The 17,527-nt window shown below is 40.9% G+C and overlaps 2 protein-coding genes across 4 annotated transcripts in view; one reads left to right on the top strand and one right to left on the bottom strand.

The window, feature by feature from the left end:
• Spata9 (spermatogenesis associated 9) overlaps positions 1–13,808 on the top strand; it is a 26,001-nt gene extending 12,193 nt beyond the window's left edge. The window contains exons 4-5 of the mRNA XM_005356556.3: positions 5,214–5,309; positions 11,878–13,808. Coding sequence (XP_005356613.1) covers positions 5,214–5,309; positions 11,878–12,243 — 462 coding nt within the window. The 3' untranslated portion in view covers positions 12,244–13,808. The remainder of the gene's footprint in view (positions 1–5,213; positions 5,310–11,877) is intronic.
• Positions 13,809–13,915: 107 nt separating this feature from the next.
• The window catches only part of Rfesd (Rieske Fe-S domain containing), an 11,690-nt gene continuing 8,078 nt past the window's right edge, over positions 13,916–17,527 (bottom strand). For all 3 annotated transcript variants that reach the window (XM_005356555.3, XM_005356554.3, XM_026783854.1), the window contains exons 2-4: positions 16,868–17,040; positions 16,742–16,776; positions 13,916–15,714 (exon numbers count right to left, since the gene is read on the bottom strand). In XM_005356555.3, the coding sequence (XP_005356612.1) occupies positions 15,451–15,714; positions 16,742–16,776; positions 16,868–17,039 (471 nt within the window). In that variant the 5' untranslated portion in view covers position 17,040 and the 3' untranslated portion in view covers positions 13,916–15,450. The remainder of the gene's footprint in view (positions 15,715–16,741; positions 16,777–16,867; positions 17,041–17,527) is intronic.

Raw genomic sequence — 17,527 nt, 5'->3', positions numbered from 1 at the left:
TTGAGAGTCACAGCATAGAGAAACTATGCTCATTCTTAATAACCCACAATTGATATTCCCAACTGCTTCCAGGTGAAGTTTTATGGTGGAGAATTTCAGGGGGTGACAGCTGGAATTATTGTTCAGAGGACTATGCTGTCTGAATGCCCGGAGGATATCATTTTATGTAAATATGGCGGCCTAGTAACCAATCTGAAGCTATCTCTTTTACAAGTGACCATGGGTCTCTGAAAGTGATGAACGCTAGAAAGAAGCATCCTTCGTACCTGGATTTATCTTATTAATGGAATACCAGTGAAGCAGATGTCTTCCCTGTAACGTGGACATGGAGGAGCACTTTCATTAGCACGCTGATGATGTAACTAGGCTGATATTTGAGCCCTTTGGTACAGGGGAAGTCTAACATAAAATCTGCAGTAATGGTTTCCTTAAGATGAGCAGAGAAAGGATGCTGCTGACCCAGAGCCCCTAAGATGTCTACACCTAGGTCTTTTGAATGGATGCTCAGATCTGGGGCCTTTAAAATATGTGCAAAACATATTTTATGTTTTTATCGATTTATTGTTTAAGATAAAAAATATGTACAAAATATGATCTGCCTAAAGGCCCAATCCAAACACGTCTCCTAAAGAATTTCCAGAGGACAGACTGACCTGAGCACAGAGGTTTTGAACCTGACTGTACAGATAAGACTCCCCAAACTTTCCCAGATTCCGCTGAGCTGAGACCACAGGGATGGAAGAGTAGCTAATAATGTTGAGCCTCAGGAATGCAAACCCCGAGCGGAGGATACCCTGGAGGTTTCCGGCATCCCTAGCACCAGTCCTCCAGCCTGCAGCTGCTCTTGCTGCAGTGACCTAGATAGTCAGCTTAGATGCTGACTTCAGCCAAGGCACGTCAGTTCCAGACAGAGCTGTTGATTCTGGAAGGCCAGTTAATGTGGGGCCACAGAACTGAAAGATCTTCCTGGCCTGAGAGGATGAGATGACTGTTTCTATCATGCAGAGGCAAGATGTGTGCAAAACCCGAGTGTACTTCGGTCCCTATGCTGCCTGGAGATTTCGTTCAAGCCCACTGGACTCTACTCCTCCCCCACCTTCCCTGCACCCTGCAGAATGTACTCCAGTTAAGAATTAAAATGCACATTTACAAATATCAGCTCTGTGGGTGATGGGCCTGCCACAAGACTAACAAGCAGGTGGGATTTGGACCTGGGAAAAGCCATTTCCCAAAAAAGAACTTTCCAAAGACATACTGCTCCTGGTTGACCAAAAGGAGAAGGCATCCGACCTCTACTGGACCATCCGAATAAAGGCTTTCTCAGGAATGGTGCTGCACAAGATGCTGAGCCAGGCTTTCTGTACTAGAAAAGTACAGTGCTAGGAGCTTTTCTTATAAATGTGGTGGTGAGTTATTGCACAAAGACATGGCCACGCAGCTTTTACCAACTTACAGGAAAGCCTTTCTTCCTGGGCCTCCCTCTTAACAGTGGACAACACGTTTTACATTTGTTCATTAGTCCCAGAGAGAGAACTTTGTACCCAGCTCTTCCCCTGTCCTCAGCAAGGTGATTTTGAGCAACATGAAGTCAGGTCTGGTAACTCTCCACCCTACAGCTATGTATAATTGGGTCTTTATTTTCTCAGCTGCTCAAACATGGCTTTCTTGTGATTTATGTCATCATTAATGAAAAGAAAATGAACAGATGTGGTTCTTTATGAGATGAGACAGTCAATTATGTGAAAGGAGTGGAAAGGTTGAACTCGGTTCTTGTCTCAAACTGTATATATTGTGCATATTAATGTAACCAAACTAAAAATATTGACATAATATTGATACTGTACTTTAATTCAAAGATGTAAATAAATAAAATTAATGAAACAAATGTAAGATAAAATATTTCTGGTCGGCCAAGAAAATGTAAACAAAGACTCCTATTTTTTCAAACGTCTCCTGCTTATTATTTTAGTTTATCTATATGCTACTCCTGCTAAAAGGCAGAAGCAGAGCAAGGTGGTTTATAATATTAAGAAAGCATGCAGTGTTCTGTGAAGACACCATGACCAAGGCAAGTCTTACAAAGGAAAGCAGTTCACTGGGGCTTACAGTTTTAGGGCTTAGTGCAGCAGCATCACAGCAGGGAACACGGTGGCAGGCAGGCAAGGTGCTGGGGAAGTAGCTAAGATCCTGAACTACAGGCCAAGAAAGAGAAACTGGGTCTGGCATGGACTTTGGAAATCTCAAAGCCCATCCCCATGACACACTTCACTCCAGCAAGGCCACACCTTCCACTCTCTCTCAAATAATGCCACTCCCTGACGGCTAAGCACTCAACTACTTTAACCTATGGGGGCCATTCTTATCCAAACCACCACTGCACGTGAGCCACAAAACTGAAAAAATGCTGCTTGCTGGTAGCCACACAAATTTTGGAGGAAATGTTTCCTCTGGGAACGATTTGTTACAGAAATCGAAAGCAATATGATACTAAAAACAGCAATCCTTAGACAATAGACAAAATTAATTACAAGTATAACAGGTATCCACATAATTAATTTTGAAACTAATCATTTTAATTGCCTTTAATAAGAGAATAAATCCAGGGAACTGTGTAGTGAAACAAAGTACGATTTCTTACAGACACCAGTTTTATTTTATTTGGTATGACTCCCTACTCGTTCAGCACAGACCTTCCTCTAGATCTACAAAGACACATCTTGTTGAGTAGATCTGCTTTCCTTCTCCCACTCTTTCCCCATATGCTTGCCCTCTGCAGCCATGAGCTGTGCCATCTGTACATTGGGAGGAAAGAAGATGTGGCCTTTGACTCAGTTCCCAGGGAAGCGGAGACATTCTCCATGCTGATTTACAGAGATAAATTAGAGGAAATCCATTTCCTTGGGGATGAGTTCTTACCGAAGTATAAAGCATTTATTGACAGCATTAAGAAAGGATATCTGGGAGTTGGTGTGGCTCGAAGAAACAACCAGGCAGTTCACACTAAGTCCCCCACTCTTAGCTGAGAGCTTTTTTGGCCTCTTATTAGTTTTGCATTCCACAAACCCCTTGCTGGCAGCAGGCAGCCAAAGCGAGGCCAGCACACTCGCACATCAGCCTCTGCTTCTTCAGCTTAGCTGGACAGCACAGAAGAGTCGTCTCTGAGCCCCTCTTCCTACTGCACAGATTTCTTAGAGATTAAAATAAGGAGAGATGCTGGCATATACGGAATGTTCCGTGAATGTTAGTAGACAGACAGCTGTATTATTCAAACAGAAGCCATCTCAATTTTGGCACAGTTCTGTCCATTTTTTTCTATAAAAAGCTAGTTGTATTTTTTTTTATCCATGAAAGATGGACAGAATTCTTAAATTTTAAATCAAAATATTCAGACAAGTGTACAAGTCATTGAAAGCATAACTCAATGAATTCTCATAAATAGAACACTCTTTATGGTAGCCATATCCCAAAAATCTACCTTCTTCAGCACTGATCTCACTCCTGTGAGGAAGGCATCTGCTTCCTTGACTTCCACCAGTTTGGCTCACTTTTATTAGAGTTTAATCATTTGCTGGGCATACACTTTTAACCCCATTCTTTCTCATATGCCATGAGATATTAATAGCTGTCAAGTCACTTAATGCTACCTGTGCCCAGGCACTTCACTAAGTACTTTAGCATTTTCTTGTCTTCTGGACAAAACCTTGGCATAAATATGTGCTGGTTCCATCCTCCTCTCTCCCAGCAGGACAGGGGGCAGGCCTGGGTGTGATTCCTCATGCACGGCTAACTTTGCCGTTAGCAGCTATGTTGCTGCAAGAGGGTCCTTCTTTTATTCCTTGGCTCTTTGTGGAATGGTAACAATAAAAAATGTCACCTTCCTGGGGTTGTTCTAAGGATAAAATTGAGTGTTTATAAAGCACATATTTGGCAGTACTGCTGTTTTATTTAAGCTAAGTAAATAAAACATTTTATAAACATTAGGGTCATTCTGTCTGCTACCCTGTCAGTTTACGAAGGGGGGCAGCACAACACCTGTAGCATAAAAATTTATTAAAATACACTTCAGAAGCACACTTAAAGGCTGCAGAATATATTCTTGGTTAAAGTTCATTTTCCTAACCTGTCTGCTATTATTGATTATTTTGGCTTTTTTTTTTCTTGATAGTGTAAATAACTTTTGCAAAATGAGATCGTCTTATGCTGCCCAGGCTGCCCTCAACCTGCTGTGCTGAAGGAATCCTCCTGCCTCAGCTTCCCTTCCACCCCCAATGGCTGAAACACATGCTCTTATGTATGGGTAAAGTTTTGATTGTTTTGGGGCTTTTTTGGTGATGCTAGGGAATAAGTCAGAACTGCATTTCTTTTTTTTTTTTTATGGAGAATATTTTTTAATGTTGAGAATTAAAAGAAAATCATGACACAGCTTCCCAGGACCTGTGGGGCCATGCATGCACTGTTCTTCCTAGCATGACTGCACTGTCTACTGCGTGTTTCTATGACTATTAGTTATAGCCCTACCGTTTGGACAGTCACCGAAGCTGATGAATAGCATGGCTAACTGCACTTCACTGGGAGGGGTAAGGAAATGCCTCATTTCATAGCCTGTTCCATGCAAAGGGGTGGCTATATGAAAAATCCCCTTAAACTGAATATGCCACACTGGTGTGCTTAGGATCATTAGCGTAGATCCTTCAGAGCGGCAGGCTAAGTAAGAGCCGGGAGCCTGGCCTGAAGCTTACTGATCGCCTAAGGTCAAGGCTGGCTGCAGCAGTCCCATGATTAACATTTCCAAGCAGGTCATTAATCTCCAGGAAATGCTTAGCATGTTGATTACTGTAGGCTTAATTGAGGCTGTGAATAATTTAGTAAAGAATGATTGCACGGATTTGGACAAAGAAAAGCCTTTTCTAATACTCAGGGGAGCACCTCCTAGCCAGCACATTTCACAGCTGTAATGCTGAAATATTTCAGGTTTCAGAAACAGAAATTTCAAACTTGTGTAGATTTGCTGCTGGTTTTTATTAGTAAAGGGATATGTCTTCTTGCTAATGGGAGAAGCAAAAAATGGATTTTCACAGGATGAGAAGCCCAGATAGTTAAAAATAGAGACAATTTTCTTTAGATAAAAAGTTTAAATTATCTTAATATTGTAAAATATAAAATCGAAATCTTGAAATTTTTCGTTTTAATAAACTTTTTTGTTGTTTTTGCAGGTCAGAAAGGGTTCTTTGTTTGAAATAATTTCTTTTCCAGCAAAAACTGCTTTAACCAGCATAATGTATGCTTCCTACGCAGCACTAATTTATTTGGTAAGTTAACTGCTAGATTCTAACACAAATGTATTTCACACATTGTTAGAAGTAGCATACTATGGCATCTGGTATCAGCTTTAATGTCACCAGCCAAGGCACACCACTGGCAAAATGATTCCATACAAGTCGTCTGATTCCTGCCCAACAACCTCGGGACACAGTTTGCTTATATGATTTTACTTCTCTAAAGGTAATTGCTATCTAATGAAATTTAATCAAATTTAGTAAATTTGATAAAATTTAGTCAAAACAGATTAACTTTTGCTTTGAGAGATCTTGTTGTCTAGTGATAGCCATTGTCTCATGATGGTTTTAGTTAGTATTCCATTATTTGGGGACTATGACTTTGAAGAACACAGCTACTATATTTTGACTATAAGTGGTGGGCATGACAAAAATATAAAAGATTGTATCAATTATATGAATTTCCATCCATTAAAAATATCCATATAGGCTTTATTAAAAACACAATTCAAGAAAGGTCTTATCTTGACGAATTATCACAAGATCTATTGGTCTATTTCGCCATGAGGGAAAACATTGCCAGCTATCACAACATCATTCTTGCTTCTCTTCCATATGTGTGACAGACATTTCGACTTGCGGGTGATTCAGCTTTTTAGATTGAATGTAGATTGAATCATGGCACACATTTTCTTTCACATCTGCTGCTCCTGCTCACCATTGTCATTATGAAATTTATTACTTATTATAGCAGAGTCTATTCCTGTCTATTGCTGTGTAGGGTTTTAGTGATTGATACTCAACTACCCATGGGCATTTTAGATTGCTCCTAGTTTGAACCTTCACAGCTGCCATACATATCTTTGTACATGTCCTTTGTTGAAACTGCTAGGTTGTTCAGAGGTTAAGAGCACTGGCTGCTCTTCCACAAGTCCTGAGTTCAATTCCCAGCAACCACATGGTGGCTCACAACCATCTGTAATGAGATCTGGTGCCCTCTTCTGGCCTGCAGGCAGACATGCAGACAGAGCACTGTATATAAATAAATAATTGCTAGGTTATAGGAAATGCAAGCACTTATCACTAAACACATGCTGTAAAAAAGCTTTGACAATGGCTTTTAGCAATTAAAACACATCCTAGAAGACCATAACAGTCCTATTACGTCACCAGTGGTGCCTGATACTGTCAACATTTTCTATTTCAGCCATTTTTTAAGGGGGTGCTATAATACTGCTTCTAGTTTACATGTTCTTGATTATTAATGAGATTGATTAGCATTGCATAAATTAATTGGATATCTCATCTGTGAATTTTTGTTAAAATTTCCAAAGCCAAAGCAATGGAGACAGCTAGCCTCAGGTGAGACCTCTGAGACCTTGAGCCAAACCAACCTTTCCTTCTTTAAAATGGATTTTCAGTTACTTCTCTGAGCAATGAAAAGCCACTTAGTATAGTTCCTTCTGTTGATAGAGGCCTTTTTGTCCCTTTGACCATTTTGGTTTGATGTATATTTTGTTTGATGTGAATATAGATTTTCCTGCTTGGTTTCATATTTTTTTGTAGAATATAATTTTCTGGCCTTTCACTTTCAGTCTGTGTATGACTTTGTTAGTGATGTGAGTTCCTTGCAGGCAGAATTTCTTGGGTTTTGTTTGCAATGCAAATTGGCCAGTTTGGAAAGTTGTGTGTGTGTGTGTGTGTGTGTGTGTGTGTGTGTGTGTGTGATATATGTATGTGTGTTATGTGTACATGTACACATGCATATATGCACAGAGGCAAGAGTATATTGGAGATCTTCCTTGATCATTGTTCACCTGGTCTTCGGAGACAGGCTCACTGAACCTAGACTACATCAGTTCAGCTAGGCTGACTTGCATAACCTGCGGGGATTTGTCTGACCCTCCCCCTCCCCACCAACCAGTGCTCAGGTTCTACTGTGTGGTGGCCTGCTTCTTTGTATATTTAAGGCATATACTCCTGTTTACATAAGGTATTCAAACTTCTTGTTGCTACTTGGTTCTAAATTCTTCTTGCACTGGGAATATATTGGAAGTTTTGTGCTCTTTCACTGAATAAGCTTCTCTGTCTTTTATAGCTTGGCTCCTTCATCAATACTGGTTATTCATAAATACTGGTTATTCATAAATACTTGGCTCCCTCATCAATACTGGTTATTCATCAATACTGGTTATTCATACCCTAGTCTTCTACTCAGTGCCCCAGTCACCGTTTGTGCCAGTCATGATGCCTTTCCACTGCCATGAGTGCTATTTGTTCATCCTTCTTCAGTCTCTGACACTATGCCTTCCAGTTGACTTTGTTTATTGGTGAGATGTAAGTGACTTTTCTATTTTCTAGTTCGAGTTTCGCCTATACTGTTGGTTTGGCTATTTCATTCAGCTGTTCATTTGTATTTTATTCAAATTCAGTCATCATTTTGAAGAACAATCTCTGAATTCCTTGCCGTTCATATGCCTCAGTATCTTTGGATTCAGATATGAACTTTTGGAGGAGTTCTGGGCCTTGTTTTACTCCTAGCTCTTGTATTTCTATATTTGGATTTGTACACCTATTAGACAGATATCTAATATTATGTGAGGGTCTTAGCAAAAAGCCTTTTCTTTCCTTTTTTCCCCTTTTGGTTTTTCGAAACTACAAGGTTTCTCTGTGTAGTCTTGGCTGTTTTGAAACTCGCTCTACAGACCAGGCTGACCTTGAACTCAAAGATATCCTCCTGCCTCTGCCTCCTCCTAAGTGCTGGGGTTAAAGTTGTGTGCCACCACTGCTTGGCCAGAAGCCTTTTCTTGAGAGTTCTGTATAAAGAATCACTCAAAGGGATGAAGATAATCATAGTAACAACAGGAAAACAAATCTTCTGGATACAGAAACACAGCAGACAAGTATAAAACATAACAGCAATGCCACAACCAATAACAACAGGAAAGAATGAGGCAGAGACAATATAGAATAAAGTAAAGAGCTAAAAGCAGTAAGACAGGAATTTAAAAATCCAATTAAAATGAAAAGTGTAATTAGACACAAGCAAGAAAAAACATAATGTAAAGAAAGGAAAAAAACACTCAAACCTCCCCCTAGCTGAGACCCATGGATGGCAGTTTCTCTCCTGTCCTCTAACACGGCAGCCGAATGTGACTGGTGGGGAAGTGGGGCTAGTGGACGAAGATGAGGCCTGTGGCCATTGAATCCCCCACCAAACAGACTAGTGTCCGAGCTTGCTCTGCCCCGCCCTGCATTTTCTACTTGGCTTGGCCAGTGATGCGTGTGGCAGAGCCGTATTCACCTCACAGGCATGTGTGCATGCTAAGGAGCCATGACAGCCCCATCAGTAACAGGGCTGAGGCATGTCTCTCCTGAACCTCAACAATCTCTGATAGGTGAGTACGCTCTTACTCCAGATGCCCAGGCAAATGTCCAAGTGTATCTTCAGACACCCCAAAGAGTATGGGAAGCAAACAGACAGCTAACCTCTGACTGGTGATGGGAGAGAGGGAACCCGTGGGAAGTGAACTTTATCTACTGACCTTTCAGCATTCCAACTGAGAATAAACTAATAAACAGGGGTGGGTACTGACCGCTGTGTCCCCACATCTTGCACTTCCCTCTGCATAAACTTCTCAATGACCAGCAGAGCTGCTCCTCTCCTTGACTGTCACCTTGTCACTGCTCTGGAATCCTCAGGGCCTTGGAATTTTGACCTTTCCGTGGAGTCTGAAATCCAGCATAGCGCAGTCCTTAACAGTATGTCCTTTTCACACTGGATCCCAGCAAGACACTCTGAGCAGTGAGTCACCTTCAGAACAAACCGCAGCACTGGACAATGAGGCTTGCACGAACTATGGGTTTCTCCTGCTGTTAAGATGGTGTGGCAGCATCTCTGGGACTCTCAGCACTCTGACGCACCTTGGTGTTCTGGCATGAAGGCTGGAGCTGCTGACTGTCTGGAACCTTGGCCAAGCGGCCTTGCTGCTTCGCTGTCTTTCAGTTCTCCCTTCTCTGCTGTCCTCCAGCCTTCACTCGTTCTGTCGCTGGACTGGCTCTTCTCGCTTGCAGAGTCATGCGGAGGACATTTCTATCCCACCATCCTGCTACAGAAGGCATCAGAGCCGTCCTTGTGGGAGTGGATGTAGCTCTGGTTTTCTTGAAAGAATAGAAGCGAAAGGTTTGAGGCCTCAGGCTGCTCTCCTGCCCTGTCTTGCCTGCTCCTTGCTGTAAAACACATCAACACATATGCTTCCCTTCTTCCCTTGAATTTTAACCCTGCCTCCTCCACCTCTTGTTTGCTGGGATTACAGGCCCTTACAACCATGCCTGGTTTATGCATTGCTTGAAACCAAGCCTATGATGTCTGTGCACATTAGGCAAGAACTGAGCTGATTTGTACCCTCAGCTCTCACTGTTCAATCTAGAATCAGCCAGTCAATTTATGTGCATGTGCGCGCATACACACACACACACATCTGCACACCTGTTTGGATTTTAATTTAGACTGCATCAAGTTTATAGATTGTGGGAAAAGTTTAATATTGATGCATGTTGCAATATGATAAACGTTAACAAAATGTATAAGGACTATGGCAAAATCATAAAAATTTAGAAATTTTAAAAAGACTGAAGTAAACAGAGGATGTGCTATGCTCACAAACTAGCAGAACTTACTCTTTCAGTTATAAAAACGGGGTGCACACTTTTAATCTCAGCATTTGGGAGGCAGAGGCAGGCAGATCTCTGTGAGTTCGAGGCCAGCCTGGTCTACAGAGTGAGTTCCAGGACAGGTTCCAAAGCTACACAGAGAAACCTTGTCTCAAAAAACTAAAATAATAAATAAATAATTAAATAAAAAATAGAAGACATTTTATGAAGCTCCTGTAAACAGACCCACACACAAAGAAACTGGGGGCAATAATGTTCTAAGACAATACAAAAAGGATTTTCCTGATAAGTAGGGGCAGATCAACTGAATACCATTGGGGTAAGTATTTTTCTTTTACCTCATACCTATTCCACATAGATTATAAATCTGTAAGTGAAACACAAAACAAAACAGCTTTTAGAATATAATAGATGAGAATGTTCTCATGACCTTGGGTATAATTGATGACTTCTTTGAACAGAAAAAATCCCACACAATATAAAGAAAAGCATTAATAAGCTGAACTATATGAGAATTAAGAAATTGTGCTTTAAGAGTCTGCTATCAACATGAAAAGACAAGATATTGGAGGAACCAATGAAAAGGCACACGAGGCAGAACAGCACGACAGTGGAAGCAGGGGAGGACGTGGGTCCAGGGCAAGATAGAACCCCTAGAATATGCCTCACCCCTAGAAAATATGAAATATTTTCTGTAGGTAGTACACATGAACTAAAATTACCGAACATCCCAAAATAAGTCCATCATTAGGGACCAACCCTATGGGAAAACATTCCACATTTAAATCTAAGAACAATCTATTGAGGAGACACAATGGTTATAAATATGTATGAGTTAGAAACAATAAGGCCAATGGATTTAACAAATATCTACACAATATTCCATACAATAGTAGCAAAATATGTGTGCTTTTAATCAACACATAAATGCTACTTTTCACAATATATTTGAGCCATTAATATAAGCTTTACACATATAAAAATGAGAAAGGAAGAAAAGTAAGTGAAAGAAAGACAATAGGCCAAAATATAATCTTTGATAACTCTTTATTATCTTTGAAATTAATTAGGAGCAAAAATTCTTAATATGATACTTGCAAACTGAACTCAGAAATATACCTTAAAAAAGCATCCAACATGATTAAGTCAGTTTCACTTCAGGGATGTTAGGATGGTTCTGCATTTGTAAATCAATACATTTAATACAGTATAAAACAGAAGGAAGACAAAAATGGCATGATCATCCAACCAATGCAGAATAAACCCTGGAGATGAAATTATATCATTTGGAACAAGTTGAAGGAATGAACCTGAGGACATCCTGTTAATCAGAAAGACACAGAAAAGAAAGTATTGTATGTTTTGTCTCATTGCGTATGAACTATAATGATCTTTTAAAACACCTACACTAGTGGACGGGCTACCAGAGAGGCAAGGCACTGGTGAAGAGAGGGTGGATGAGATTCAGATGCAATATACACATTCACGGAAATATCACAGCGAAGTAATGTGTCACTGCAATAAAGGTTCTACTAGAAATCTGAAGGGGAGGAAGGAAACACTGCAGTATTTATCCTTAGGCAGTTCTTCTGTAAGGTAAACTAGTTCCTTTAGCTTCGTGACCGATGCTGTGCCCCTCCCTCTTGGCTCACTGCCATCATCAGGAATGCAGAATAAGCTGAATGAATAAACTTGCTGCATTTCTCACGTCTGAGATTCGTCTTATGCATATTTTATTTAAACACTTTTCCATACTTAGGATAAGGAATCAATCTATTGCTTGCCATGTGTCAGGGTTTCCTCAAAGGGCATTTTAAATTAAAACATGTAGATTATTGACTGTATTAGACATGTTACTGACTTTTTGTGTGTAGCTGCTAGTATCTTAAAAAGAAACATTACTTTTCAACATTTTTTATTGATACAGGCAGTCTATGTTAATGCCGTGCTGGCAAAGATAAAGAACATTTTCCAAGAAGAAGAATCCCTAAGGCAAAACAGAGAGAGTGAGAACTTTAGGAAAGCCTTTTCTGAGCCTGCGCTTCCACAGCCCATGTTCTCGGAAGGTGAAATCACAGCGAAACCTTACAGATCACTGCCGGAGAAGCCGGACCACCTCGCAACTCTCACCAAGCCTCCTGCCAACAAGCAGAGTAACAAGATCCAGGTTTTACACTCTGTGTTTGACCAATCAGCTGAACTGAATGAGAGCTCCAGAGACAAATACCACTCCAGAGAGCTTAGCAGTCATCCATCCATGGGAACATCTCATCAGACAAAACCAGAAGACTAGTTTTCATATGCTGAATGCTCTTTTTAAAGGGGCAGAGCAGGGAAAATGATGACATCATTCTCTTGTATTTATATGGCATAGAGAATAAAAGGAAACAATGTAGAAGATATGTCTGACTACCCAGTTTTTTTTATTTTTTTTTACATATTTTACATAGTAAATGTGCAGGTACCTAAACAGGCCAGAAGAGAGTGTCAAATCTCCGGGAGCCACCTGACAAGGATGCTAGAAACCAAACACAGGTCCTCTAGAAGAACAGAACATGCCTGTAACCACTGAGCAACTTCCCTGCCCTGACTATACAATACTTTTACCAAATAAGAGAATTCATATTTTGTTGGGCTAGAGTTTACACTGTTTATAATATTGATGTATTCCTAATTCATTTATATTTTTAATTAAGAATTATTCTAAATGCTTATTTGGAAAGGAAAATTTCATAACTAAAAGTTATACATTTTGAGGCTGAAGAGATGGCTCAGTTAAGAGCACTTGCTTCTCTTACAGAGAGGCCAGATTCAGTTCTTAGCACCAACAACTGTTTGCAACTGCAGCCCCTGGGGATCTACTGCCCTCTTCCAGCTTCTGCATACCAGATGGAGTGTGGTGTGCATACATACAGGCAGACAAAAACTTTATTTAAAAAATGCTACACTTTCAGAAATAGTAAAAACTGTATTTCTTTATATTTACAGGCAGAGTAGCCAAGTCTCCCTACTGATTTTATAAGTCATTTGTAAAGTTATGAAGGACTTGAAATTCAGATGCCATAAACTTATAAAAAAATTGCAAATCTGATGGGACAGAATGATAAGGTGAGGTTGTTATCTATTAATGGAGTTTGGTCATATCCCCATTCCAGCTATGAATTCCTGGCTCAAATGATTGTCCTGCCTCAACCTCCTGAGATTCCAGGAGTACAGGGTCACAGCACTGAACCTGGCAAAGTGATCACTTTTATTTCCATATTGTCTGTCACTGCCATTGGCTCCTGACAGAAATGCTGCTATTCTTGGTCGCCTAAACCAAGTCCTAGATTTGCTGAATGGCGCAACTTCAGTTGCTTTCAAGCACTTTATATTCTAAGATATGATAAGATTTGTGACTATCCAAGAAATAACAGGCTGGTATGAACTCTACCCAGAGATGGCGCATTTTCTGAACCCAGAGAGTAACTGTTGATGGAAACATTGTTGAAAAGTCCAAGTCTGGCTTGTTAGTGTTCTCAGAAATGAGTAACTTTTGTGATGTGACCCATATCCCAAAAGAAAAGGAAATGTACTACTATACAGCAGAAGGTCCAAGCACCCGTGAGTCACTAGGTGGGTGCCGCGGCCCACACTGCAGTCCCCTGTGCGAGAGCAGCGAGTGCTGCTAGCCAGTCGTCTCTCCGGGGCTCCTGGCTCATTTTCACAACAACCCAGTGAAAGAGTCCAGGTGAAGGAGAACGTTAAGCACTAGGTAGGCACTTAATTCACCCTGCATCATGAAAATTACTATGTTTGACACTTAGTTTTATTTTATTTTTTTAAAATATTTATTTATTATGTATACAATATTCTGTCTGTGTGTATGCCTGCAGGCTAGAAGAGGGCACCATGGTTGTGAGCCACCATGTGGTTTCTGGGAATTGAACTCAGGACCTTTGGAAGAGCAGGCAATGCTCTTAACCTCTGAGCCATCTCTCCAGGCCCCCTTAGTTTTATTTTTAACAGTCTCACCACGAATTCATAACCTACACACCCTTTTTGGCCCCATTTACACCTACATTTTACTGAGTGAGTGCTAAGTTCTGCATGACAGACACCAGGGTGCTGCTCTATATGCCCAATAACAAGCACGATATGGGTCCTAGGCAGGTAGAGCAGCAGTGGCCACAAATTACTGGTGTAGTAAGGTCAGGGTAAACCAAGAGAACATCAGTCTGCTTGTAAACTCTGAGGAACAAATACTACACATTTATGGGAATCTGTACACACACACACACATGCACGCACACACACACGCACGTACACACACACACACACACACACGCACATGCCGGGTGCGCGTGCGCACACACACACATGCACGTACGCACAAACTGTTCTCCAAAATTCTTTTAAACTTCTATTTGAAAGTTTCATGCAAACAAAATACTTTGGTTCCTAAGAGACTTTGCTAACATGGGTGGTTTTTTATATTTTGTATTTTTTCTGTATTTTTTTTTTTTTTTTTGGTTTTTCGAGACAGGGTTCAGAAATTAGCCCTGTTAAGAGACAAGTCAAAGCAAGTTTTATTTGGTTTTGACATCTAGCACCCTCCTCCCTCTCCTGCAGGGTCTCACTATGGAGCTCTGGCTGCCTGGAGCTCACCGTGTACACCAGACTGGCCTCAAAACCACAGAGATCCACCTGCCTCTGCCTCAGAATGCTGGAATCAGACGTGTGTACCAGTATGCCTAGTTTTAAGTTTCTCATTTTTAAGTTCAACACATATGTTGGCCTCATTAGAGGCAATTTGACATATAAATAAATGTCTGCTAAACATTTGTAAGCAAAAGTATACAATTAAAATTTGAGTGTCTCAGAATACCTAATTTTACTTTTAAAACTGTAAAAACCATAATTTAAAACAGGAGGACAAAGCAACACAAGAACAGAAGAATGCTGGGAACCATAGGAGAGAGGGATGGAGGCCATTCTGTGACTGTTCCCAAATAAACCTGCAGATTTAAAGAAATCTTCTCCCACTTCAACTTTTCCTGTTACACCTTCTGTTTTATCTGTTACTGACCTTGTAACCTTCCTAACTGGATCATCTGAGCCTCTAAAGGACAGATTCCAATCAGTCCAGAGAGGGATGGGATATATTCTGTCGACCTTCAGTGGCCCAGAGTCATACTAAAGTAAACGTGCTTTCAAAACCACCAAATCCAGGACTTTAAAAAATACTTGCTTTTATGTTTATTTATGAGATGTGTGCTGGTGCCCATACAGGCCAGAAGATTCCCTGGAGCTGGAGTCAGAAGCAACTGTGAGGTGTGAGGGTGAGGAAGAAGAGCAAGAGCTCTGAGCCACTGGCTCATCTGCAGGCCCTGGAAAAACCAGTGGTTTTTAAAGTTACATGTACCTATGTTGGAAAAAAATTATCTTTGGTACTGGAACAAAATAACTGTAAAATGTTTTCAAACATACACATAATTTTGCTGCCATTCGTATTTTTTAATCAGGAAGAACTCCGAATCACTTTGAATTCTCCAGTGGCATAATAATCAGAGTCACATTTAAAAGGCTCCTTAGAAAGTGTCACATAAATGTTGCCATTGTCCACCGTCACAGTGTGTATCCTTTGCTTTATTCCCTTGGAGCACCACTCAGGTCTTGCTGATGGGTCTTTAGGGTTTATAGACTGGTATAATCCTTCTCCTGTTGCCAAAGTGATTTTGTATTTATGCCAGGGGCAAACTATACATGATTGTCCATTGAAATCCTAGAGGGGAAAAACAAAAGATTTAATAGGCTGACATTACAAGTGTTTAAGATAGGTTTCAGATTTAGTTAAGAATCTAATGTAGGAGAATCGGGTTAAAGAACCACACCAGGCAGACTTGCATGCACTCAGGATCAGAGGATCTTGATGCCAGCCTGGACTACACAATGAGACTGTCTCATAAACAATGAGGAGCTTGCCAGTGAAATGGCTCAGCAGGTGAAGGCACTTGCCACTAAGGCTGATGACTGAGTTCCTGGGAACTCATGTGATGGAAGAAGACAGCCACCTCCACACAGTTACTCTTTTTCCATGCAGAAATAAGCAAATACACATTACAAATGTTTATATCAATATATTTAAATAAATACTAAAAAATGTTTATTACAAAAGCAGTGTTTCCCTCTCCTATTTCCAATTTCCAAGTTATCCAGCCCTAAGCAAAAGGAGGACAATGGAGTTTCTGTCGCCGGCTAGAACTCAGCGGGAGCACCAGCAGAAGAGGGCTGGCTGGCAGAAGAGGGCTGACTGGCAGAAGACCAAGCTGCCTCTGAGCCACAAAAAAAGGGGTGGGGCTTCCAATGCAGCCAGAGGAATTTTCAGTAGCTTCTAGAAGAATTGTAAGGCCTGGGAGTTACTGAAGGTCTGAGTGCAAATGGACATGAAATCTGTGGTCCAACTTTTCAACTGTCCTAAGGACGTGTTGCCAAGCCTTAAGGAGCATGGGCACCACCTGGATCTGCTTTAAACACAGCCGTTTGCTTAACTTCAGGAAGCATTTGTGGGAGTGGGCTTCTACATGTCCAATAGGTGCCACTGTGTCAAGAGTGCTGGGCTGTGGCAGACACACTGAGTAGCAAGTTCTTCATGGGCTAAAACCCTCGACAGTCCTACAGTGCTCACATCGGCATGTGCTTTAGTCCTGTACACCAGAAACAGACATGCTAAAGTGGTTCCCACAGAGGTTCCAATAATAAAAATATTGGAAACATCTGAATTTGCTTAGAGTAAATTTAATTTTACATACCTCAATTTCTCCCAAGTGCAAGGGTCCTCCAGAATCTGAAAAGGAATTGATATTATATCTAATCACTAAACTGAACTTTGATAGTTTTGTGATGAACAAGTACAAATTCTAAAAACAAAATCTTACGGTAACAGCGAATGTCCATAGCATGGTATTCCCCTTTGTGGTAGAAAATGACCACTTCTCTGTCATGGACAACAGCTGTCATTCTTTCCGACTTTCTAATGTCATCCTCTCGGCCAACACAGACAGAGGTGCTCTTGTCGTCACCACCTTCTTCAGAGACTTCAGGGTCCATGCTAATTAGTAAGGGGAGAAGGAAGGAAAGAGAGGAAGGGATATGAGAAAAGGAGAGCAGAGGGAGGAGGAAGGAAGGAGGTAAACACTAGAAGTGGTCCCTTCTAGTATGGACACAGCCTAGAGATAAATATTGAGTTGTCTGAATTTTTTGAAACTAATGAATGTATTTTTCTACAGCTGTATAGAATGTTGTTGGACTTTTTAAAAAGTATTTATTATGCATACAATATTCTGTCTGTGTGTGTGTCTGCAGGCCAGAAGAGGGCACCAGACCCCATTACAAATGGTTGTGAGCCACCATGTGGTTGCTGGGAATTGAACTCAGGACCTTTGGAAGAGCAGGCAATGCTCTTCTGAGCCATCTCCCCAGCCCCTGTTGTTGGGCTTTTTAAAAAAATTCTTTGCTCTTTGATCTCTTTTGTCTTTGGGAGGCCACCATTCAGCTCCCAAATAATCACACAGAATCTTATTTTTACTTATAAATGC

The sequence above is a fragment of the Microtus ochrogaster genome, chromosome 19, assembly GCF_000317375.1.
Source record: "Microtus ochrogaster isolate Prairie Vole_2 chromosome 19, MicOch1.0, whole genome shotgun sequence".
Lineage (NCBI taxonomy): Eukaryota > Metazoa > Chordata > Mammalia > Rodentia > Cricetidae > Microtus > Microtus ochrogaster.
This window is presented reverse-complemented; position numbering and strand designations above follow the sequence as displayed.